The sequence below is a fragment of the Ovis aries genome, chromosome 21 (assembly GCF_016772045.2).
Source record: "Ovis aries strain OAR_USU_Benz2616 breed Rambouillet chromosome 21, ARS-UI_Ramb_v3.0, whole genome shotgun sequence".
NCBI lineage: Eukaryota > Metazoa > Chordata > Mammalia > Artiodactyla > Bovidae > Ovis > Ovis aries.
The window spans coordinates 25291521-25317177 of NC_056074.1; the positions used below are offsets into that span (position 1 = coordinate 25291521).

General features: G+C 40.0%; 2 protein-coding genes and 1 non-coding gene across 4 annotated transcripts in view; 1 reads left to right on the forward strand and 2 right to left on the reverse strand.

Moving 5' to 3' along the window:
* The window catches only part of LOC101115413 (olfactory receptor 8A1-like), a 183699-nt gene that overhangs the window by 105039 nt on the left and 53003 nt on the right, over positions 1–25657 (forward strand). The gene's annotated exons all lie outside the window — the stretch shown is intronic.
* On the reverse strand, positions 5183–5289 carry LOC114110178 (U6 spliceosomal RNA). Its single transcript, XR_003586506.1, has one exon. It is a non-coding gene; the product is annotated as a U6 spliceosomal RNA (small nuclear RNA).
* LOC101105698 (olfactory receptor 8B12-like) lies at positions 18785–19720 on the reverse strand. Its single transcript, XM_015103042.3, has one exon. It carries the CDS (start codon positions 19718–19720, stop codon positions 18785–18787), a length of 936 nt encoding a protein of 311 aa, XP_014958528.2.

Here is a 25657-nt window from a genome sequence, read left to right on the forward strand (position 1 = left end):
CCTCTATAAACCCAATGGGGGTCTTCTGCCTTCAAATTTCAAGATTTATGATCTTTCTAATATTCTACCCTGCCATTCATCCCCTAACTTTTTCAGAACTTTGGATCTAAAAGGAAACTCTAATAGTGAGATTAAAACGTTTTGGAGAAGATCAGAGTCAGGGACACAAAATGTGTACCAAATGCAGGCAGTGTTGGGGGATGCATCAGGAACCAGGGCCAACACACTGGGACAAATTGTACTCTGGGGGGAAGCAATCCTAGATGCATTTGGATCTCCAGTCTCATCCCAAACAACACAATGGAGGCCTTCAATGCATTTAGAGAAGAAAAAAAAATCAAACCAACTACCACCGCAATTAAATGGGTGGCCTGGCCCAGCAGCACTCCCTCTCCCCCACACACCTCATTAATGAGAGGGCAGCATAAAACCACAGGGCTCCACCTACTCAGAGAGAGCAGCCTGGCACCAGGCCCTGGTGAAGTCCCAATCTCTGCAGCTTCCACCAGGAAGGACCCGGTCAAGGTCAAGCTTCCCTATAATTATCACTATCTTGGACCACAACCTGCTGTGTTATTTACAGAATCATCTCTTGCTCCTACCACAGATGCTCCCAACACTAGAACAGCAGACACTCTGCTCAGAGCAAGCTGCTTAAAGGCATCGTGTTCTCCCTGCCCATTCTGGGATTCCATCTGGACAGCTGTACCTACCCACATTCAGCACCACCATGTCACACACACAACTTCAGAACACTTTGCAACCCCATGGACTGCAGCATGCCAGGCTTCCCTGTTCATCACCAACTCCCGGCCTGCTCAAACCCATGTCCACCAAGTCAGTGATGCCATCCTGTCATCCCCTTCTCCTCCTGCCTTCAATCTTTCCCAGCATCAAGGTCTTTTCCAGTGAGTCAGTTCTTTGCATCAGGTTGCCAAAGTATTGGAGCTTCAGCATCAGTCTTTCCAATATTCAGGATTAATTTCCTTTACGATTGACTGGTTTGATCTCCTTGCAGTCCAAGGGACTCTCAAGAGTCTTCTCAAACACCACAGTTCAAAAGCATCAATTATTCGGTGCTCAGTTTTCTTTACAGTCCACTTCTCACATTCATGCATGACTACTGGAAAAACCATAGCTTTAACTATAGTGGGTCTTAGTCAGCAAATTAATGTCTCTGCTTTTTAATATGCTATCTAGGTTGGTCATAGCGTTTCTTCCAAAGAGCAAGCGTCTTTTTAATTTCATGGCTGCAGTCACCATCTGCAGTGATTTTGGACCCCAAGAAAATAAAGTCTGTCACTGTTTCGATTGTATCCCCATTTTTTGCCATGAAGCGATGGGACCAGATGCCATTATCTTCATTTTTTTTGAATGTTGAGTTTTAAACCAGCTTATTCACTCTCCTCTGTCACTTTCATCAAGAGGCTCCTCAGTTCCTCTTCACTTTCTGCCATAAGTGAACTTCACTCCAGGGAATCAGGTAGGCTCTTTTACTGGGAAATCCCAAACTTATAGGTCTTTCCTCACAGGCTATTTAGTTTTACCAGAGTGGAGACTCCATTCTCCCAATTTAAGACTGCAGAGAGAGTGGCCTTCTAAATGATGCCGCCAACATTCAGAGAGTTCAGTGACTATTAAGTCCAAGACTTTCACATAATCCCCGTTTATCAGTTCAGTCCCCAGCCTATAACTGTGCCAGGTGTCCGGGATCCAGACAGGAAAATTGCAAAATGATACCTGTGAGACAAGAGGAGAACTAAAAAAGAAAAACCATGTATTATATCAATACTTATTCTGGCATATTAGCTATAAGTCAGCTCAGTTGCTCAGTCATGTCCAACCCTTTGTGACCCCATGAACTGTAGCACACCAGACTTCCCTGTCCATCACCAACACCAGGAGCTTGCTCAAACTCATGTCCATTGAGTCAGTGATGTCATCCAACCATCTCATCCTCTATCATCCCCTTCTCCTCCTGCCTTCAGTCTTTCCCAGCATCAGGGTTTTTTCAAATGAGTAAGTTCTTTGCATCAGGTGGCCAAAGTATTGGAGTATCAGCTTCAGCATCAGTCCTTCCAATGGATGTTCAGGACTGATTTCCACTGGAAGGTGGACTGGTTGGAACTCCTTGCCATCCAACAGACTCTCAAGAGTCTTCAACACCACAATTCAAAAGCATCAGTTCTTTGGCATTCAGCTTTCTTTATAGTCCAACTCTCACATCCATACATGACTACTGGAAAAACCATAGCTTTGACTGGATGGACCTTTGTTGGCTAAAAGCCTCTGCTTTTTAATATACTGTCTAGCTTGGCCATAGGTTTTCTTTTTTTTTTTTTTTTTATTTTATTTATTTTTTTTATTTATTTATTTTTTTTTTCATGCATTCCCAAACATGAACCCCCCCCCCCCCCCCCTCCCCATAACATCTTTCTGGGTCATCCCCATGCACCAGCCCCAAGCATGCTGCATCCTGCGTCAGACATAGACTGGCGATTCAATTCACATGATAGTATACATGTTAGAATGTCATTCTCCCAAATCATCCCACCCTCTCCCTCTCCCTCTGAGTCCAAAAGTCCGTTATACACATCTGTGTCTCTTTCCCTGTCTTGCATACAGGGTCGTCATTGCCATCTTCCTAAATTCCATATATATGTGTTAGTATACTGTATTGGTGTTTTTCTTTCTGGCTTACTTCACTCTGTATAATCGGCTCCAGTTTCATCCATCTCATCAGAACTGATTCAAATGAATTCTTTTTAACGGCTGAGTAATACTCCATTGTGTATATGTACCACAGCTTTCTTATCCATGTATCTGCTGATGGACATCTAGGTTGTTTCCATGTCCTGGCTATTATAAACAGTGCTGCGATGAACATTGGGGTACATGTGTCTCTTTCAATTCTGGTTTCCTCAGTGTGTATGCCCAGAAGTGGGATTGCTGGGTCATAAGGTAGTTCTATTTGCAATTTTTTAAGGAATCTCCACACTGTTTTCCATAGTGGCTGTACTAGTTTGCATTCCCACCAACAGTGTAGGAGGGTTCCCTTTTCTCCACACCCTTGCCAGCATTTATTGCTTGCAGATTTTTGGATCGCAGCCATTCTGACTGGTGTGAAGTGGTACCTCATTGTGGTTTTGATTTGCATTTCTCTAATAATGAGTGATGTTGAGCATCTTTTCATGTGTTTGTTAGCCATCCGTATGTCTTCTTTGGAGAAATGTCTATTTAGTTCTTTGGCCCATTTTTTGATTGGGTCGTTTATTTTTCTGGAGTTGAGCTGCAGAAGTTGCTTGTATATTTTTGAGATTAGTTGTTTGTCAGTTGCTTCATTTGCTATTATTTTCTCCCATTCAGAAGGCTGTCTTTTCACCTTGCTTATATTTTCCTTTGTTGTGCAGAAGCTTTTAATTTTAATTAGATCCCATTTGTTTATTTTTGCTTTTATTTCCAGAATTCTGGGAGGTGGATCATAGAGGATCCTGCTGTGATTTATGTCTGAGAGTGTTTTGCCTATGTTCTCCTCTAGGAGTTTTATAGTTTCTGATCTTACATTTAGATCTTTAATCCATTTTGAGTTTATTTTTGTGTGCGGTGTTAGAAAGTGATCTAGTTTCATTCTTTTACAAGTGGTTGACCAGTTTTCCCAGCACCACTTGTTAAAGAGATTGTCTTTACTCCATTGTATATTCTTGCCTCCTTTGTCAAAGATAAGGTGTCCATATGTGTGTGGATTTATCTCTGGGATTTCTATTTTGTTCCATTGATCTATATGTCTGTCTTTGTGCCAGTACCATACTGTCTTGATGACTGTGGCTTTGTAGTAGAGCCTGAAGTCAGGCAAGTTGATTGCTCCAGTTCCATTCTTCTTTCTCAAGATTGCTTTTGGCTATTCGAGGTTTTTGTATTTCCATACAAATCTTGAAATTATTTGTTCTAGTTCTGTGAAAAATGTGCCTGGTAGCTTGATAGGGATTGCATTGAATTTGTAAATTGCTTTGGGTAGTATACTCATTTTCACTATATTGATTCTTCCAATCCATGAACATGGTATATTTCTCCATCTATTAGTGTCCTCTTTGATTTCTTTCATCAGTGTTTTATAGTTTTCTATATATAGGTCTTTAGTTTCTTTAGGTAGATATATTCCTAAGTATTTTATTCTTTTCGTTGCAATGGTGAATGGAATTGTTTCCTTAATTTCTTTTTCTACTTTCTCATTAGTCGTGTATAGGAATGCAAGGGATTTCTGTGTGTTGATTTTATATCCTGCAACTTTACTATATTCATTGATGATCTCTAGTAATTTTCTGGTGGAGTCTTTAGGGTTTTCCATGTAGAGGATCATGTCATCTGCAAAGAGTGAGAGTTTTACTTCTTCTTTTCCAATTTGGATTCCTTTTATTTCTTTTTCTGCTCTGATTGCTGTGGCCAAAACTTCCAGAACTATGTTGAATAGTAGCGGTGAAAGTGGACACCCTTGTCTTGTTCCTGACTTTAGGGGAAATGCTTTCAATTTTTCACCACTGAGGATAAGGATAGGTGTTAGCTCTTCTCGAAATTTTTGGTAGAATTCAGCTGTGAAGCCATCTGGACCTGGGCTTTTGTTTGCTGGAAGATTTCTGATTACAGTATCAATTTCCGTGCTAGTGATGGGTCTGTTAAGATTTTCGATTTCTTCCTGGTTCAGTTTTGGAAAATTGTACTTTTCTAAGAATTTGTCCATTTCTTCCACGTTGTCCATTTTATTGGCATACAACTGCTGATAGTAGTCTCTTATGATCCTTTGTATTTCTGTGTTGTCTGTTGTGATCTCTCCATTTTCATTTCTAATTTTATTGATTTGATTTTTCTCTCTTTGCTTCTTGATGAGTCTGGCTAATGGTTTGTCAATTTTATTTATCCTTTCAAAGAACCAGCTTTTGGCTTTGTTGATTTTTGCTATGGTCTCTTTTGTTTCTTTTGCATTTATTTCTGCCCTAATTTTTAAGATTTCTTTCCTTCTACTCACTCTGGGGTTCTCCAACTCTTCCTTTTCTAGTTGCTTTAGTTGTAGAGTTAGGTTATTTATTTGACTTTTTTCTTGTTTCTTGAGGTATGCCTGTATTGCTATGAACTTTCCTCTTAGCACTGCTTTTATAGTGTCCCACAGGTTTTGGGTTGTTGTGTTTTCAAAAATATGGAACGCTTCACGAATTTGCGTGTCATCCTTGCGCAGGGGCCATGCTAATCTTCTCTGTATCGTTCCAATTTTAGTATATGTGCTGCCGAAGCGAGCACCATAGGTTTTCTTACAAGGGGCAAGGGTCTTTTAATTTCATGGCTGCAGTCACCATCTTCAGTGATTTTGGAGCCCCCAAAATAAAGTCTGTCACTGTTCCCATTGTTTCCACATCTATTTGTCATGAAGTGATGAGACCAAATGTCATGATCCTAGTTTTCTGAATGTTGAGTTACCAGCCAACTTTTTGACTCTCCTCTTTCACTTTCATCAAGAGGCCCTTTAGTTCTTCTTTGCTTTCTGCCGTAAGGGTGGTGTCATCTACATACCTGAGGTTATTGATATTTCTGCCAGCAATTTTGATTCCAGCTTGTGCTTCATCCAGCCCAGCATATCACATGATGTACTCTGCATAGAAGTTAAATAAGCAGGGCGACAATATACAGCCTTGATGTACTCCTTTCCCAATTTGCAACCATTTGCTTTTCCACGTCCAGTTCTAGCTGTTGCTTCTTGACCTGCATACAGATTTCTCAGGAGACAGGTCAGGTGGTATGGTATTCCCGTCTCTTTAAGAATTTTCCACAGTTTATTGTGATCCACACAAAGTCTTTGGCATAGTCAATAATGCAGAAGGAGAATGGTAACCCACTGCAGTGTCCTTGCCTGGAGAATCCCAGGGATGGGGGAGCCTGTTGGGCTGCCATCTATGGGGTCGCACAGAGTCGGACACGACTGAAGCGACTTGGCAGCAGCAGTTGTTTTTCTGGAACTCTCTTGCTTCTTCTGTGATCCAATGGATGTTGGCAATTTGATCTCTGATTCCTCTGTCTTTTCTAAATTCAGCTTGAACATCTCATGGTTCACATACTGTTGAAGCCTGGATTGAAAAATTTTGAGCATTACTTTGCTAGAGTATGAGATGAGTGCAATTTGAGGTAGTTTGAACATTCTTTGCCGTTGCCTTTCTTTAGGATTAGAATGAAAACTGACCTTTTTCTGTCCCGTGGACACTGCTGACTTTTCCAAATTTGCTGGCATATTGAGTGCAGCATTTTCACAGCATCATCTTTTAGGATTTGAAATAGCTTAACTGGAATTCCATCACCTCCATTAGCTTTGTTCGTGGTGATGCTTCTTAAGGCCCACTTGACTTCACATTCCAGGATGCCTTGCTCTAGGTGGTTGATCACACCACCATGGTTATCTGGGTCATGAAGATCTTTTTTGTATAGTTCTTCTATGTATCCTTGCCTCCTCTTCTTAACATCTGCTTCTGTTAGGTCCATGCCATTTCTGTCCTTTGTTGTGCCCATCTTTGTTGAAATGTTCCCTGGTATCACTAATTTTCTTGAAGAGATCTCTAGTCTTTCCCATTCTATTGTTTTCCTCTATTTCTTTGCATTGATCACGGAGAAAGGCTTTCTTATCTCTCCTTCCTATTCTTTGGAACTCTGCATTCAGATGGTATATCTTTTCTTTTCTCCTTTGCCTTTAGCTTCTCTTCTGTTCTCAGCTATTTGTAAGGCCTCCTCAGGTAACCATACCTAAGGAGTGTCTACTTAGCTATAAGCAGAGTCGACTGAAAAATTATTCACAACCTACAATTTTATTTTTTAGGCTCCAAAATCAGTGAAGATGGTAACTACACCCATGAAATTAAAAGATGCTTGCTCCTTGGAATAAAATTATGACCAACCTAGACAGCATATTAAAAACCAGAGACATTACTTGGCCAGCAAAGGTCCATCTAGTCAAAGTTTCAGGTTTTCCTGTAGTCATGTGCCAGGGGCCAGCATGAGGAACTCCGCCCATGGCAAAGGTCATGAGGAAGGAGGCTTGGCATACGCAAAGGTGTGATCAAGCCTCAGGAAACCCCCTGTTCCCCAGCATCTACCCCAAAACCAGAGTCTGTTTTATGCTCTCCCCCATAACCGTTTCTCTCGGAGAAGGAGTAAACATGCAGCTCCAAGGCAATAAAAATTCCTGGGCATGACAAGAGTGTTTCAGCTTACGAACTCCTCTGAAGGTTATCTAGCCCGCCTGTATAGGTTCGTCCGGCCACATGTGATTGTTTACAGCCTCCCAATCTGAGAGGCACAAGATGTTTTAGACTTACTAAAGGCAAATTCTTTGGGGAAATTGTCAGTATAATGGGTTGGTTAGGAATTATATTGGTGAAGGGTTTTTCATTTGTTGTGCCAATAATTGCTGCTAATTTCCTGCCCTGGGTGTGACAAGGGTGTCTTAGGTCAAACCTCTCTGCTGACAGACTAGCTTGTGTGACAGGATTATCCATACTCCTGCCACTACACACATGATGGTTTACTACCTCTCAACCATAAACAGCACAGAGAGTTCTGGAGTATTTTGAGAGTCTTAATTAGCATAGAGCTTTTCTCATTGTTGAATCAATGATTGCCGCCAGGCCTCCATATCCTTAGGCACCTGGGAATATATTAATCAATGTATTTGGAATATAGAAAAGGAAATATAGTAGTTTTTAAGGTTAGCAATACTAGACTTTTTGAGTTAATGAATTTTCTCTTTGTAATAGATCACTGTACTTTGTTATAAATCACTGTGTCCTTGCTATGTAAAAATGTAACTTTATCACTATCTTAAGACTAAATAGATCTTAAGGGGAACATTGGTGAAAGGATTTTCATTTGTTGGGTTGATGTTTGCTGCTAAATCTCCATGTTCCCTGCCCTTATAATGAATATAACTAACATATAGGAGAAATAAGTATTAACCTTTAAGATTAATCATGTTAACCTCGGGTTAAATAAATTCCTTTCTTGATTATAACTCACTACACCCTCACCCTATAGGAATGTAACTTTATTTGGAGGGTGGTGCCTGGTTTAAGAAAAAACACCCTTGGAAGAAATAAGTTTTTGGTTATCAGAAAGAAAGGATCATAAAATGTTAGCAGGTCTCACTCATGGCCAGATAGTATAAAATCCTTAAGACCTTTTTATGTAAAGCACCTGATTTTGATAAAGGTCAGGACTGCTGACCCCTGTGTGACTCTGTATTCATCCCTATGTGTAACAAAAGGTATATAGCAAACCCAAAAATAAAGAAATTGGATCAGTTTCCGGGAAGACTGATTCCCCCATGTCGCGTCTTTCTTGCTCCCCGTTTCTCTGGCTGAATTCCAAGTTATTCAGCCTCTTTTTCTCCACTAATTTTCCTACTACACTATCCATTTCTAATCTTTCTATCTCTGTAATTAAATATGTATTTTCCCAAGGACGCCGATGCCATCCCCACCTTCAAATTCCCTGGATCCACCAGGGCTGGACCCCGGCAGTCACGTATGGACATGAGAGTTGGACCATAAAGAAAGTTGAGCACTGAAGAATTGATGCTTTCGAACTGTGGTGTTGGAGAAGACTTGAGAGTCCCTTGGACAGCAAGGAAATTCAACCAGTCCATTCTAAAGGAAATCAGTCTTGAATATTCATTGGAAGGACTGATGCTGAAGCTGATACTCCAACATTTTGGCCACCTGATGCAAAGAACTTACTCATTTGAAAAAACCTTGATGCTTGGAAAGATTGAAGGCAGGAGGAGAAGGGGATGACAGAAGATGAGATAGTTGGATAGCATCACCAACTCAAAGGACATGAGTTTGAGTAAGCTCCAGGAGTTGGTGACAGACAGGGAAGCCTGGCATACTGCAGTGCATGAGGTCACAAAGAGTCGGACACAACTGAGCAACTATACTGAACTGAACTGAACCTACAAGTTGAGAGTTATGTTTTATTCAGTAGACATACTGAGGACCTCAAACCTGGAAGGCAGCATCTCAAGTACCCCTGAGAGTACCGCTCCATGGAGGTGATGGGGGGGAGCCAGGATATATAGGAATTTCACAACAAGGGGCAGGCAGTAGTACTAAAACTGTTAATAAAAGAAAACTAGATGGCTTCCTTGGTGGCTCAGATAGTAAATAATCCGTCTGCAATGCTGGATACCTGGGTTCAATCCCTGAGTTGGGGAGATCCCCTGGAAGAGGGTCTGACAAGTCACTCCAATATTCTTGCCTGGAGAATCCCTATGGACAGAGGAGCCTGGAAGGCTACAGTCCATGGAGTTGCAAAGAGTCGGAAATGACTGAGTAACTAATGATGTTAGGCAGATGTCTGCAAGTTGAGGAATTTAGTTCTTTTCTATGTGTGGGAAGATGCTAGAGTCTGGGCTCACTGAAATATCCCTATGATGTGCAACTCAGCCATCTGGGCCAGTATCCTGTGTTTTCACATAGTCAGTTCCTTGGGTTCACCATAGGGAGTGGCTGCCATCTGTTGGCTGCTAGATGGCAGATATGCTTTCCTTCCTGAGTTCTCTCAGGGCTCACCAGGTCACCCGTGATGGTGACTGCAATTGCTGATAACTGTGTCATCCTTTGTTTACTGATATGGCAGACAACACTCTACTTCTCAGTAGCAAGTTACTTAAAGGCTCTAAATTCCAGTTACCTTATCTAGTAAATGGGGTAAGAGAACCTACCTCTCATTGTTGCTCCGCTCAAAAAGTAGGTCCCTTATTTATCCTTGTGTGTGTGTGCTATGTGTGCTAAGTCACTTCAGTAGTGTCCGACTCTTTGCAACCCTATGGACTGTTGCCCACCAGGATCCTCTGTCCATGGGGTTCTCCAGCCAAGAATACTGGAGTGGGTTGCCAAGCCCTCCTTCAGGGGAATCTTCCCAACCCAGGGATCAAATCCATGTCTCTTATGTCTCCTGCATTGGCAGGAGGGTTCTTTACCACCAGCGCCACCTGTTTATCCTTAATGCAGTGTATAGTTTTTCAGGAACAAATTTCACTGAATTGTATGTAGAATATGAAACCTCATGTTTCCTTTAGAAAGGAAGAAAACTGGTGGGGGATGGGGTGAGGTTTCTAGCACTATGCAAAATACTTTCCATACATTATGTACGCTAACATTAGTAGCAGACTTGTGAAACTAGAATTACTTCTATTTTACAGGTAACTAAACTGGGTTCAATGAAGGGAAATAATAGACTCAAATACACTTGGTTGGTAGAAGAGCAGAGCTGCAAACCCATGCCTGCCATGCTTCAGGTTATGCTGTCACCAGGGCACTGTGCTACAGTACACCAAATGTTTCCATTATAGCTCTGATTAGAAATTCATAGTTACAAATTAGGTGGGCTCCAGGTAAGAATCAGTTCTTTCATCCTCAGAAAAATTGAAACCATACACCAATATCATTCAACACAAAGTAAGTATATAGGATACATGGCTGTTAGTGCAAGGACCACAGAGGATGAGATGGTTGGATGGCATCATTGATTCAGTGGACATAAGTTTGAGCAAACTCCAGGAGATAGTGAAGGACAGGGAAGCCTGGCATGCTGCAGTCCATGGGGTCACAGAGCTGGACATGATTTAGCAACTGAACAACAACAAAGCACAAGTTCATATCTAAAAGTATCTTTAAAAAAGGGTAAAAACACAGTGAGTGAGGTTGGAATTCGGAGCAGGGAAAGGGTTATTGCAAGGCCATGCATGACTTCACGTTCTAATACAGGGGGTGTGGGCTCAATGCCTGGTCAGGAAGCCAAGATCCCACATGACACGTAGCCAAAACAACAAAAAAGAAAACAGAAACAATATTGTAGTGAATTCAATAAAGACTTTAAAAATAGTCCACATTAACAAAAAAAAAAAGAAGAAGTTTCTGGGAGGGCAGAAAAGCTAAGAAGGTAGGAACCAAATGAGGTAGGTGAGGGCTGGAGCTTGCATCTGCCCTGGGGAAGATGGCCTTCCCTACAGGGGAGAAGGGGAGAAGCACATCATATGCTCAGCTTGGTGTCCAGAAGTCAGGACCATAACCCCCTCTTGAGGAAGAATGAGGAAGGAAATTCCTCCCATCCTTCATCCTCCTGGGACATGGAAAAAGGCAGGTGTCCAGTCAGACCAGAAAAGATCAGCCCATTCACAGGAATTATTTGCATGAAGCCATATTTGCTTTCATGAGTAAGCATATACAATATATCATGTACTACATATGTGCATGATCACTTGCTAAATATGGTGCTTCCAAAGTTCCATAAATATAAATCAAATATCTTTAATACAAAACATTTTTTAAGTCAAATGAGTATCTTTTTAAAAAGGGTAAAAACACAGATTCTCATGCATTATTTCCCCCTCATATGTTCCATCTTCCTGTATTAAAACTGTGCCATGATCTGGGAGCTCAGGATATTTAAATATAATTTTTTTTATAAAGAAACAACATATTTATAAACAATTATAATAACTGTGCAAGAGTAATTCAGAGATACCTTAGTTCTGTCTGGGGGCTGTTATTCAAGGAGCCTGCTCCCACAGCATAAATAACCTCAGGAAGAGAAAGGGTAGACCCTACTCTGAAGAGATTCACCAGCACTTCCTACTTAGAATGACATTCGTAACTGAGAGTGTGTACAAGACCCTCTGCTATTCTTTGTGTGGATAAGTAGGGGAAAGCAATATGCAAATGTCTTACAGTCTGGTGAAGTAGGTAAGTATACCAGCACTGGCCAGATGAGGGCTTAGAAAACTTTTAATCAATCAGTTTGCCAGCTACATGCTTAAGGCCCACATTGTTGTTGTTTAGTTGCTGAGTTGTTCCTGACTCTTTGTGACACCATAGACAGTAGCCCGCCAGGCTCCTCTGTCCATGGGATTTCTCAGGCAAGAACACTAGAATGTGTTGCCATTTCCTTCTCCAGGGAATCTTCCTGACCCAGGGATCAAACCTGTGTCTCCCGCATTACAGGTGGATTCTTTACCATGAGCCACCTGGGAAGCTCTGCTGAAGGCCCATCAGCCAGAGCAAAATCATACAGTTTACAAGGCTTTAGGTAGAACACAGGAAAACCATAGGGATAGTGCAGAAACTTGTACCAGCTACAGGCCTAAAGTGACAAGGAGAGCAAGCTGTGGGGGGAGGGCAAGTGAGAACACCTGGGGCTGGTCATTTGCTGCTAGGGTGTTTCCCTGAAGTCTGAATGTGAAAATGGCTAATAGGCAGATGAAGTAGAGATGCTGAAATTGCTTTGGCAAAGTATTATGGAAGATATCAGGTGGCTCACAGAGATGAGAATGTTAGAGTAGTTTTGTTATGTGTTCGGAGAAGAAAATGGCAACCCAGTCCAGTACTCTTGCCTGGAAAATCCCATGGACAGAGGAGCCTGGTAGGCTGCAGTCCATGGGGTCGCTAGGAGTCAGACATGACTGAGCGACTTCACTTTCACTTTTCACTTTCATGCATTGAAGAAGGAAATGGCAACCCACTCCAGTGTTCTTGCCTGGAGAATCCCAGGGGCGGGGGAGCCTGGTGGGCTGCCGTCTCGGGTCACACAGAGTCAGACACGACTGAAGTGACTTAGCAGCTTAGCAGCAGAGCCTAGCATCTGACTTTGCTCCATAGGAGGACTCATAGAACATTCCCTTCAGTAAGGCAAGAAGAAATTCATTGGTGTAAAAGGACTTGGTGATTTCTGTCCTCCACAGGTCAGACTTTTTAAACAGGAGATGCTTCTATGGAACTATTCTCCCCCGTATCAGTGGGGTTATGAGATTTCTCAGTGGCAGTAGCACAAAACTATCAAAGGCCTGCTCAGAAGAAACAGAAGTTCCTGAGAATGTATGTTCATTTGAAGGCAACTCTGAATGAATGATTGATTAATGTGAAAGCATAAATGCTGAAGCTCCCTGAGCATTACTGAACACAATTCCAAGATGTAAAATAAATCAGAAGATCATGATGGTGAGCACCGGCAAAACCTTTAAGTAGACTCTGTGATTCTTACAAAACACCATTCTAAATGAGGCTAATTTCAGAGTGTGCATTGTACCTTATACATTATACTTAGACTTGAGTCACCTGAGCTAGGAAAAGACCCTTCTCATAGAAAGTTAAAGGAAGCTGAAGGACAGTCTATAACCCAGAGAAACCAGCAAGGAAGAGAGCAATGGCTGTGGGGAAAGTGCACCGTTCACCTCTGTTTTGAAATGCTGTTTGTTCTCTGCAAGTGTGTCTTAAAGCATAGGTCTAGAAATCAGATGTGGTCTTTTTAAAATAATCTTCTCAGTCTCCTGGAATCCTTTTCTCTCTCTGCTAGCTAGTTATTAAACATCTACTTGTACGCCAGTTACTCTCCTAGCAACATCGACATAACCAGACAGACACCACAGGCACTGCCCTCAGTGAACTTAAATTCTGTGTGAGGATCAGCCACGCATAAATAGGCAGCTGCATTATGTGCAGTAAATGTTCTAACAGGTTAAGTGAAGGATGCTGTGGGTACACACACAGAGGGTGAGGGGGTGAAGGTGCTCAGTCTTGTGCATCCCATGCAAATGCACATGCATTTGTGATCATGGACTGTAGTCCACCAGGCTTCTCTGTCCATGGGGTTTACTAGAGTGGGTTGCCATTTCGTCTCCAGGGGATCTTCCTGACCCAAGGATCGAACCCAGGCCTCCTGTATTGCAGGCAGACACCTTACCCTCTGAGCCACCAAGGAAGCCCACACATATAGAGGTACCTATCTAAGCTTCGTAGGAAAAAAATTTTTTTAACTTTATTTTTATTTATTTTTCTTTTTTTAATTTTTATTTTTACTTTATTTTACTTTCCAATACTGTATTGGTTTTGCCATACATTGACATGAATCCACCATGGGTGTACATGAGTTCCCAATCCTGAACCCCCCTCCCACCTCCCACCCCATATCATCTCTCTGGATCATCCTCACACACCAGCCCCAAGCATCCTGTATCTTGCATCGAACCTAGACTGACGATTCGTCTCTTACATGATAGTATACAGGTTTCAGTGCCATTCTCCCAAATCATCCCACCCTCTCCCTCTCCCTCAGAGTCCAAAATCCGTGCTATACATCTGCGTCTCTTTTGCTGTCTCACATACAGGGTTATCATTACCATCTTTCTAAATTCCATATATATGTGTTAGTATACTGTATTGGTGTTTTTATTTCTTGTTTACTTCACTCTGTATAATCGGCTCCAGTTTCATCCATCTCATTAGAACTGATTCACATGTATTCTTTTTAATGGCTGAGTAATACTCCATTGTGTATATGTACCACAGCTTTCTTATCCATTCATATGTGGCCAGTCTCTGAAGAATCATTCTAAGTCACAACACCTCTCATAAACTTTGCAAAACCCAGTATTTCCATACTCCAGGTTTAAAGATGTTGTAACTGTGGTACAATTAATGAGACCGAGTCTTAGTGGGCTTATGAATCCAGGGAGAAAAACAGGAAGAAAAGATAGATATACAATGGCTTTTCACTGTCAACTCTCTAAGGGAAGTGAGTGAAGAGAATAATTTAAGCTATGTTTAAATAATCAGGATGATTGATTTTTAATTAAACAATTATTTATTTATTTGTGGTACCACTGCAGGCTTTCTCTGGTTGTGGCCAGTGTGGGCTCCTCTCTACCTACAGTGCTTGGGATTCTTATTGCAGTGGCTCCTCTTGCAGAACACGGACTATAGGGTGCTCAGGCTTCATCTGCTGTGGGTCACAGGCTCTAGATCACAGGCTCATGTACATGAACTTAGTTGCCCCACGCCATATGGAATCTTCCTGGACCAGGGCCTGAACCCATGTGCCCTGTGTTAGCATGCCGATTCTTAACCGCTGGAACACCAGGGAAGTCCAAGATGACTGCCTTTTATGAGTTATGTATAGACTTACTAGTACAGTTGTCTGGCAGAGAGTAGACATTTCATAAAGGTATTAATCTTCTGTTGGGAGTTCAAATTGGAATGAATCCACGGGTAAAGAAATATCATTTTATGCTATAATCTTCTGTGGAGAATCTATCCTGAGGAAATTGCCATAAATCTAGCCAAAGGTTTTTACACAATGGAGTTAGTCACAGTATTAGCTATACTAATAAAACATTGGAGGGTTTGAAACAGGACAAAAACGTTATAAACTATGATACAAAATTTCTATATACAGTCATAGGATGAAATAATTTGCAGCAAAGCTATAATTTAAAGAATAATAAAGAAAATTCATGTTACATTAACAAGTGGAAACATTTTGTAACATAAAATATAAAGTATAATTCTACTGAAAGAAAATGCTTCAGTAGAATTATGCTTTTCCTTATGGAGATCCTATATGTATTTTATTAGATTTATTCTTAGGCACTTTTTTGTTTTGATGCTAATGTAAATGATATTATGTTTTTAATTTTAATAGTTTTGAATTTGAAATGGTTCATTACTGACATATATGAAGTCAATTTACATTTGTATCTAACCTTGTATCTTGCAACCTTTTTATAATTGCTATCTAGCTCCAAGAGTTTTTACATCAGTACATTGGGATTTTCTACATAGACAGTTTTGTCAGCTGTAAACAGAGAGTTTTATTTCTTCCTTACCAATCTGTGTACCTTTTTTCCCTCTCTTATTGCACTAGCTAGGACTTCCAGTATGATGTTGAATAGAATTGGTGAGAAGAGACAACTTTGCCTTGTTCAAATCTTAAGGGTTTTCTCTGTATCTAATTTTCTGGGAGAGAATATAGAAAATCAGTATTATTTCTTTCTTGAACATTTGATAGAATTCACTAGTGAAACACTTTGGGCCTGATAATTAGTTTTGTTTCTTAGCAAGATTCTCTCCATCTGGTCCCATAAGAGCATTGCCACATGATCATCAAATAGATCTGTATAAAGCCAATGCAATTTAAAGAGGAGATATGACCTTTTCCATAAATGACCTAGAAGCAATTTAATGTCTCAAAAAGATACATGTATTCTTAATGTATGTGTGTGTGTCAGTTGCTCAGTCGTGTCTGACTCTGCGACCCCATGGACTATAGCTCGCCAGGCTCCTCTGTCCAAGGGATTCTCCAGGCAAGAGTACTGGAGTGGGTTGTCATTTCCTTCTCCATCTTAATGTATAATATCATGAAAAAATAAACTTACTCCCTCACATCATACATGATAAATAATATATAAATATTAAAGGGAAAACAATAAACCTTTCAAAGGAAAATAGAAGACTATATTTGTAATTTTGTAATAAGCAATGATTAAGCAGGGTACTCCACTAATAGTATGAGAGATGGAACTTTATTAAAATTAAAAGTTCTGTTACCATAAAACATCAGTAAGAATAGCCATTGAGCAAAAATAACAGCAATCTATATGTCTGAACAAGAACCCATATCTAGAATATGCTTTCTTGAAGTTCAAATTAGTAAGGAAATGACTAACAAACTTTTTTTATGTGGGCAAAAGACTTGAACAGGCACTTAACAAAGGTGATATCTAAATTCTAAAGAATGTATTAAGAAGTGCTCAACACAATTATCGGTTGGAGAAATGACAAAAGAAGGCTCAAGTGATAGTGCACTACACACCCAAAAGAGTGGCTAAGAGGGAAAGAACTGAAAATAGCAAATGCTCAGAAGAAAGAGGAACATCCTTACCTGGAAACCATTGGGATGCAAATCAGTTTAAATATTTTGGAAGACAACTTATTAGTACTTAAGAAGCATAAAGTATGCCCATCCTGTGACCCAGTAACCTGCATCAAGCTATAGAACCAAGATAAATCAGAGTAAATTTCAAAGAAACTACGTGCTCAAGGATGTTCATAGCAGTTGTATTAATAATATACAGAGACTGAAAATATGCTAAATGTCCATGAAGAGGATAATTGAAAAAGAAATTGCTCTATATCGATACAGTGAAATACTAAACAACAGTAACCAAGAGCAAACAATACCTACACAGACATTATAGATGAATTTCACACTACACTTTGTTTTGTGAGAAAACTAGAATTTTTTTTATAAAAGTAAATGCAGTTTTGACATTTATATGATGCTCAAGAACAAGCAAAATGTAATGATAAAGGTAAGAATAGTAGATATTTCCAGAAAGAGAATGGATAGCAATATTCACTAGGAGGGGGCAGGCAAGAATATTCTTAAGCCATAGAAATCTTCCCTATTCTATCTTGGTATAGGTAGTGGTTACATACCCTTATATATGTGAAAAAAATTGAGCATGTAAAATTTGTGCACTTTGCAGTATATAACTTATACTTTAAAAGGAGGTGGTGTTATTTTTTTACTTAACAATATTGTACTGATTCTCTATCACCCCCTGCTGCACCATCAATCCATAAATATCCTGAATTCAGCTGGCAAAGGGCAAAACTAAAGGTGTGTTTATCCAAATTTTCACTTTTTTCTAATGGAAGAGAACTTTTATAAGAAAAGTTAAAATGTCAGAATATCTTGCAAACAGGTCACATACCTCGTAATGTGCTCTGACCAAAGCAAATATTCTTCTGCGTCTTTGCTTAAAGCTGTACCTCCATTTGCCCAATGCTATGAATATATTAATATGACCTGTCTTAAGACCACCATCTGTTTCCCTTTTGCCCTACTACCAATAGATCATAGCTATATGCCTTGCCTCAAAATACAATGGCATCTACCTTCTTAATAACTGGTTGATTAGTTTGTTGCATGAGCGCATGCATGCTTAGTCGTGTCTGACTCTTTATGACCCCACCTACTGCAGCCAACCAGGCTCTTCTGCCTATCACATTTTCCAGGCAAGAATACTGGAGTGCGTTGCCATTTCCTCCTCCAGGTTTGTTGGTTGTTACTGCTCTAATGACTCACTTCCACCCAAAGCTATTACTCATTTGCGCCATTCAGACCCTTGAAGTGAGGCTCCAAGTTCTGTCATATTAGTCGGGAAATAATGAGTGAAGCTTGTAGCCAATATTTTTAACTCTCTTAAATCTGTATATCCCTCCATTAGAAGGTCTAATAAGTTGATATGTCTATAGAACTCTATATACCACCTCAGCAGTCACTATGCTTGATTCTATATGGAATTTTATTTCCTACCCCCAAAATATTAAAACATTTTTTTATTATTTTGTCAAGTCAAAATCGCCACATTTTTCACTTCCAACATTCTTACAAAAATGATGTTCCAAAAATTAACCATTGAAAAGTTGCATGACATCACTGTAAATAGAATTAGGTTTCTTTAAATGGAAAAATAAAAATCTTTGAAATGCAAATCTGCCAGAGAAAAGATGGATCAACCAAGCATGACTAAAGGAAAGCAGAGCAAAGTACATTCAAACTGAAGGGCCTAGATTCCAATCCCAGCTTTAGCACTAGGTACATAAATGTCCATGGGCCACCTCAAAATATTTACGTGAGTCTCAGGTGTGTAATGTGTCACATGAGAGGCTGGATTAAATCATTCTTTAGACCTGTTAAAGAGCAACCCTCTATGACTATGGAAACTGTTTTCATAAAACAAAGACTGATTGAATAGATAGGCTAGTGTAAGGAGTAGAGAAATACAATGCTTACAGACAAGTTAAAATTTTTCTCTAAATATAGAAGAGAAAGCACCAGCTGACATTTGTTTTCTTCACTGAAAAAACAATTTTTTTTAACTGATAAGCAAAGCTTTGGAGTTTCTTTGTCATTTTCAAGAGAAGGTTTTTATGCTCAAGGTTTTCTTCAGGGCAACTTTAACATCCTTATTCCTCAGACTGTAGATTAATGGGTTAAGCATGGGCACCACAGCAGTGTAGAATACAGAGGACACTTTCCCCTGATCAAGGGGTAAAATAGAAGGTGGTTTGAGGTACATAAAAGCTCCTGACCCAAAGAAAAGAGAAACCACAATTATATGCGAGCTGCATGTACTAAAGGCTTTGGATCGGCCCTCAGTGGAGCTGATGTGGAGAATGCTAGAAAGAATGAAACCATAAGAGATAAAAATGGTCACAATGGGCACACCAATGCCAATGGTCACAACAATAAAGACCACCAGCAGATTTATGTAAGAACTGTTACAGGAGAGCTCAAGGAGGGGAATGATGTCACACATATAGTGATTCACAAGGTCATCACCACAGAAGGTCATAAACATTATGTTTCCCATATGAGCCACAGCTCCAAACACTCCCATCCCATAGACCCCCAACAAAAGGAGTAAACACGCCTGAGGAGACATGGTGACCGTGTACACCAGTGGCTTACAGATGGCGACATAGCGGTCGTATGCCATCGCCGACAGGATGTAGGATTCAGAAAAGACAAAGAAACAGAAGAAAAAGAACTGAGTCATACACCCTGCATAGGAAATGATGTTCTTCTCTAAGACAAAACCCATCAGCATTTTAGGGGTGAGGGTAGTGGAGTAACTAAAATCTATGAAGGACAGGTTGAAGAGGAAAAAGTACATGGGAATATGAAGGTGAGAATTCAGTCCAATCAGCGTTATCAAACCCAGGTTCCCCACTACGGTGACCACATAGAAACACAGAAACAGGAAGAAGAGGGGGAGCTGGAGTTCTGGCTGATCTGTTAAGCCTGTGAGGATGAACTCGATCACAGAGGAGGTGTTACCTGCAGCCATTCTCCTCTAGGAGAATCTGTGAGGGAAAAAAGAAAGAGTCACTAAACAAAATAGAGGCAACGTATTTTGAAAGTTACTGGAAGTTATGGAGGTGAGATGAAGAAGAGAAGAAAAGGAACACTTACTGAGCTCTAACTGGAAGCTTTTGAACTCTGGCGCTGATGAAGACTCTTGAGAGTCCCTTGGACAGTAAGGAAATCAAGCCAGTCAATCCTAAAGGAAATCAACCTTGCATAGTCATTGGAAAGACTGATGTTGAAGCTGAAGCTCTAATAGTTGGGCCACCTGGTGTGAAGAGCCGACTCATTGGAAAAAGACCAATGATGCTGGTAAAGATTGAAGGCAGGAGGAGAAAGGGATGACAGAAGATGAGATGGTTGGATGGCATCACTGATTCAATGGAAATGAGTTTGAGCAAACTCTGGGAGATAGTGAAGTACAGGGAAGCCTAGCATGCTGCAGTTCATGGGGTCACAAAGAGCTGGACATGACAATGATTCAAAAACAACAACTGTGAGATAGGCATGGTTCTACATGCTGTGTGGCATTATCAGTTCAGATCAGTTGCTCCGTCATGTCCAACTCTTTGCAACCCCATGGACTGCAGCATGCCACGCTTCCCTGTTCATCACCAACTCCCAGAGCCTGATCAAACTCATGTCCATCAAGTCAGTGATTCCATTCAACCATCTTATCCTCTGTTATGTGTGGCATTATGATTATCCCCATACGACAGTTGAAGACACTGGGCTTAAGTAATTTGCACAAGTCCCAGTATTCCTAAGTTGTGACCAAAGGTGAACTCAGCTGGTTTGGCTCAGAGTGTGAGCTTGAAACCTCTCTGTGACAGGACAGACCAGGTCAGGCAGGCACTCACCCTCCTTCTGCTTGAAGTCACAGAGCTGTATGCTGGCTGGCTCTCATCCACCTCTTTCATGGAGACTCAAATGCCCTGTGAAAAGAAGGTGAAAACTCAGGGCTCAGATGCCTCTGCTTCTCCACTTTAATGATCAAAATCTCTAGTTTATCTTGCTTCTCTTGCTGAGTAGAAGGACATGTCTCTGACTGTGGCTTTGCCCCAAGCCTCCTGTCCAGCCTCCAAGGATGAAGCAGCATCCTCTCCTTATATCCATGGATAACAGCAGACTGAATACTTTTATTCTGGATCAGATATCTCAGTTGACTTCATTACAAGAGACTCCCTTGGGATCACAGCTCCAGAGACCACCTTCCCAGGGAAGAAGAAATGTTTACTTACATCTCTGACAGCACTTGACAAGGCTTTTAACGACCTTTTATTCAAGTTACATCCTTTTAAACACAATCAAGAGCAAAGGCAGGTGGCACTGGTGATCAAGAACCCACCTGCCAATGTCGGAAACATAAGAAATGCAGGTTCAATCCCTGGGTCGGGAAGATCCCCTGGAGGAGGAAATAGCAACCCACTCCAGTATTCTTGCCTGGAGAATTCCATGGAGAGAGGAGCCTGGCAGGCTACAGTCCATGGGCTTGCACAGAGTCAGAAACAACTGAAACGACTTAGCATGCAAGAACAAAGCAGTGTGGAAAAATAATTCTCGCTACCTGGTATTGAACACTTACCATGTACCAGACACTATCTGACCCAGAACCCTGCTACAGATACCAACTATCTAAAGCAATACACAAATAATTTTAACTTGTTTATTCCTCACAACAACTTTATATATTAGACCTATTAATCTCTGCTTTAAACATGAGGAGTGCACACTGCTAGAAGGTTCCAGAATCTTGAGTCAAAACCAACCCTGTCCAATTCCAGATTTCTTATTCTTAACCACTGGGCTACACTACCTCCCTGTAAGTGACAACAAAACCTCTGAAGCAGCATTTTTACTTTCTAGGATCGCATAAGATTCTTTATAGATAAAACAAGTACTTACATAATTTCAGTGGGGAATGTAGAAAGTGTTAGAGCCAAGAAGGGTAAAATTAGGTGTTTTGGACTTCAGAGGATAGTCTTATTTCAGTCACCTCTAAAATGTAGGAAGAATTATTTGCACTATCTCCAAGCTTAAACCTAAAGACACTTTCTCTGATTTCTCTCCACTACTTGATCATGCAGTTTAAGCTTGATTATTAAAAGCAAATATTTGTGAAATAACTAATAGCAACTTTTGTCAAGACCTAAAAGCAGAGAACAGCCTCTGCAGCCAATCTGTCAGATAAAGGGGAGTTGAAAGATTTTGAACAAAACCAGCATTCATTCAGCAAGTACTTTGTGTGTGTGTGTGTGTGTGTGTGTGTGTGTGTGTGTGTGTGTGTGTGTGTGTGTATACTGTCTCTGAAGCCCTCTAAGACCTGGTGATTCTTCAGTGAAAAGGCAAAAACAAAAAAGGATTCCTGCCCTCTTGGAGCTTTCATTCAAATTGCAGCAGATAAAAAATACAGGAAAGAAAGAGGTAAAAAGTAACATGAGAATTGTGATGAAGAAAAGGAAAGTAAGGGAATGGAATAGAAAAGAAAAAAGCTACAGATTTCAACATTAAATAGATAAATCTGACATTTGAGTGATAACTTGAAAGACACTTAAAAAGCTTCTCTTGATGAGAACAGTTACTCTAATGAAACATGACGTGTTCATGGTTTAACGTAGCACCTTTCCAACCAAGGCATCATGCTTATGACCTGAACTTTAAATGCAATATTTTAACCCAGATTGCAGGCTGTGAGGGAGAAAATCCTGATCATAGTAACAGGAGAGAGGGGCTAGAGACCTTGCTGCAGTTTCAGACAACGACAATCACACAATGTAAGTTTTTAACTGAAACTAAGATAAAGCCTAATAACGTTTGTGTACCAATTTGCATTCTATATGCTTTGCCAAGGACTTTTAAATATTAAAAATAGTAGATTTTCTATCCAAAAAAATAAATTTCTACTGAGGAAGTTTGCAGGTGAGTTATATTTGGGGTCTAAGTTAAAGGCTAGAATCCTATTAGGGAAGTTATGAAATCAAAACATAAAAACAGAAGTCCACTTTTCTCCAAGCAAGTCCAACTAAAACCACTGTGAGTATTGATATGTGCACATATATCAATGAAGACTTGTTGAGACAGCAGTGATGGGGTCTTGTCCATTTTATTTACACTGAGAATTGTCCACAGCCCAGAGTGACTCAAAAGAGCCCTACTCCTTATTCTCAATCCCACTTCACTTGTTTAAGAAATAGAGAAAATAATCCATTATCAAGAAGTAAAAATAAGCACCATAAATAAACTCTTCTTGACTCAAAGGCTAAAAAGAATACATTTGCATCAGTTCTAATGAGGTGGATGAAACTGGAACCTATTATACAGAGTGAAGTAAGCCAGAAAGAAAAACACCAATACAGTATACTAACGCATATATATGGAATTTAGAAAGATGGTAACGATAACCTTATATGCAAGAGAGCAAAAGAGACACAGATGTATAGAACAGTCTTTTGGACTCTGTGGGAGAGGGAGAGTGGGATGATTTGGGAGAAAGGCATTGAAACATGTGTAATATCATATGTGAAACAAGTTGCCAGCCCAGGTTCGATGCATGATGCTGGATGCTTGGGGCTGGTGCACTGAGACGACCCAGAGGGATGGTACAGGGAGGGAGGAGGGAGGGGGGTTCAGGATGAGGAACACGTGTATACCTGTGGCAGATACATGTTGATGTATGGCAAAACCAATAAAATATTGTAAAGTAATTAACTTCCAATTAAAATAAATAAATTTATATTTTAAAAAATAAATAAACAAGAACCTTAAAATATATATACATATATATATATATATATATCTTCCTGAGATTAACAACTGATTTAACTCCATCATTGTCAGAGAATATATAGTATTGAGATTAAATTTTCTAAAATATATTGAGATGTATTTTACGATCCAAAGTATAATTGAACTTAATAAATATTAAATGTGTGTTTGCCAAAAAAAAAAAAAGACTCAAAGGCAAAGATGACTTTAGGGGTTCATTAAATGTTCACTTTCCTCCAGGAATTTTAGAGAGTTCTTGCAGGCATGATGCAATACTGGGAAAAATTCTTCTGAGGTTTTTGTAACTTCAGAGACAGTTTCCATGGGAATTTTATTTTAAATGCATCAAGGTTTTATTTCAAGTGAATCAGGACTTCTCTAAAGTCATTTTCACCATTCACTTGCGCCAGTACAAGCAGAGAGAAACATAGAAATAAATATTCTTGATTAAGTTACTTTTGTCACAGTACTTCTTTCCACAACTTGAATCTCTGTATAATACATTCCTTGTCAATCTGCTGCTAATACTAAAATATTATATAAGACATGGATTACAACATACTCACTTGGAGAATATCTGTACAATACACACATTCATTAATCCTCAAATGTAAAGAAATATTGTGAAAGAGGAACTGGAATATTCTTTAAAAGATACAAATTAGTAAAACTTAGAAAAGAAGAAACAGAAGTCTGAATAGTATTAAATCTATTAAAGAATTTACTTTGTTATGAAAATCCTTCCTACAAAGGAAATTCCAGACTTTGATACTGGATTCTTCCAAACATTTAAGGACAATGTATAGATTAACAGTTATACAGAAAAAGTAAATTGGAATTCAGGGCTCAATTTATTTAAATTCATTTTCATTTCTCTTTCCTCCCCTTGGATGCACAGAAACAGTCATTAATTCTCACATTAATTCTCACACATTCAGTTCAGTTCAATTTAGTTGGTCAGTCATGTCTGACTCTGCGATCCCATGAACTGCAGTGTGCCAGGACTCCCTGCCCATCACCAAGTCCCAGAGTCCACCCAAACCCATGTCCATCGATTCGGTGATGCCATCCAACCATCTCATCCCCTGTCGTTCCCTTCTCCTCCTGCCCTCAATCTTTCCCAGCATCAGGGTCTTTTCCAGTGAGTCAGCTCTTTGCATCAGGTGGCCAAAGTATTGGAGTTCCAGCTTCAACACCAGTCCTTCCAATGAACGCCCAGGACTGATCTCCTTTAGAATGGACTGGTTGGATCTCCTTGCAGTCCAAGGGACTCTCAAAAGTCTTCTCCAACACCACAGTTCAAAAGCATTTGTTCTTCTGCACTCAGCTTTCTTTATAGTCCAACTCTCACATCCATACATGACTACTGGAAAAACCATAGCTTTGACTAGACGGACCTTTGTTGGCAAAGTAATATCTCTGCTTTTGAATATGCTGTCTAGGTTGGTCATAACTTTTCTTCCAAGGAGTAAGCATCTTTTAATTTCATGGCTGCAATCACCATCTGCAGTGATTTTGGAGCCCAGAAAAATAAAGTCAGCCACTGTTTCCACTGTTTCCCCAACTATTCTCAACAAAGAGAGAGAAATTCCCTCTCTCTTTTTTTTCTATTTTTTGGCTTCTGTGAATTCATGAATTGAAGAAATATTTACTCAGCCTTTGACTATTCTGTCTTTAAATATTTCTGCTTGGAACAATTCACCATTCCTCTGTGATCAGAGTATCCTAATTTGTATTTTGACCCTTTTCTCACAAGCTGCTTTTCCATTGCCAATTTTTTTCTTACTTACCATTTCCTTTTGAAGATTTTTGCCAACATTTTACCATCTAGTCTAAAATCTAGCTCCTTATCCTCTCCACTCCTTATTTCCCCATTTCTACTATCCTGCTCATAGTTCCCGGGTTCAAATTTTTAGTCAGTTTTAATCTGTTCTTCTTTCTTCTCTTTCCTTTTCTTCCAAACCAGAGAGATACTAAATCCTATTCTTCCATGATCTTATCTCTTAACACAATTTTTGCAGTGATCTGTTCTTAGTTTCTAAAATTTAATTACACAGTAGTCAGAGAATATACTCCGTATACTTTCAGTTCTTCCAAACTTGTAAGCTAGTTTAATGTCCCAGGATATGGTTGATCTTAGTGAGTTGTCCATTGA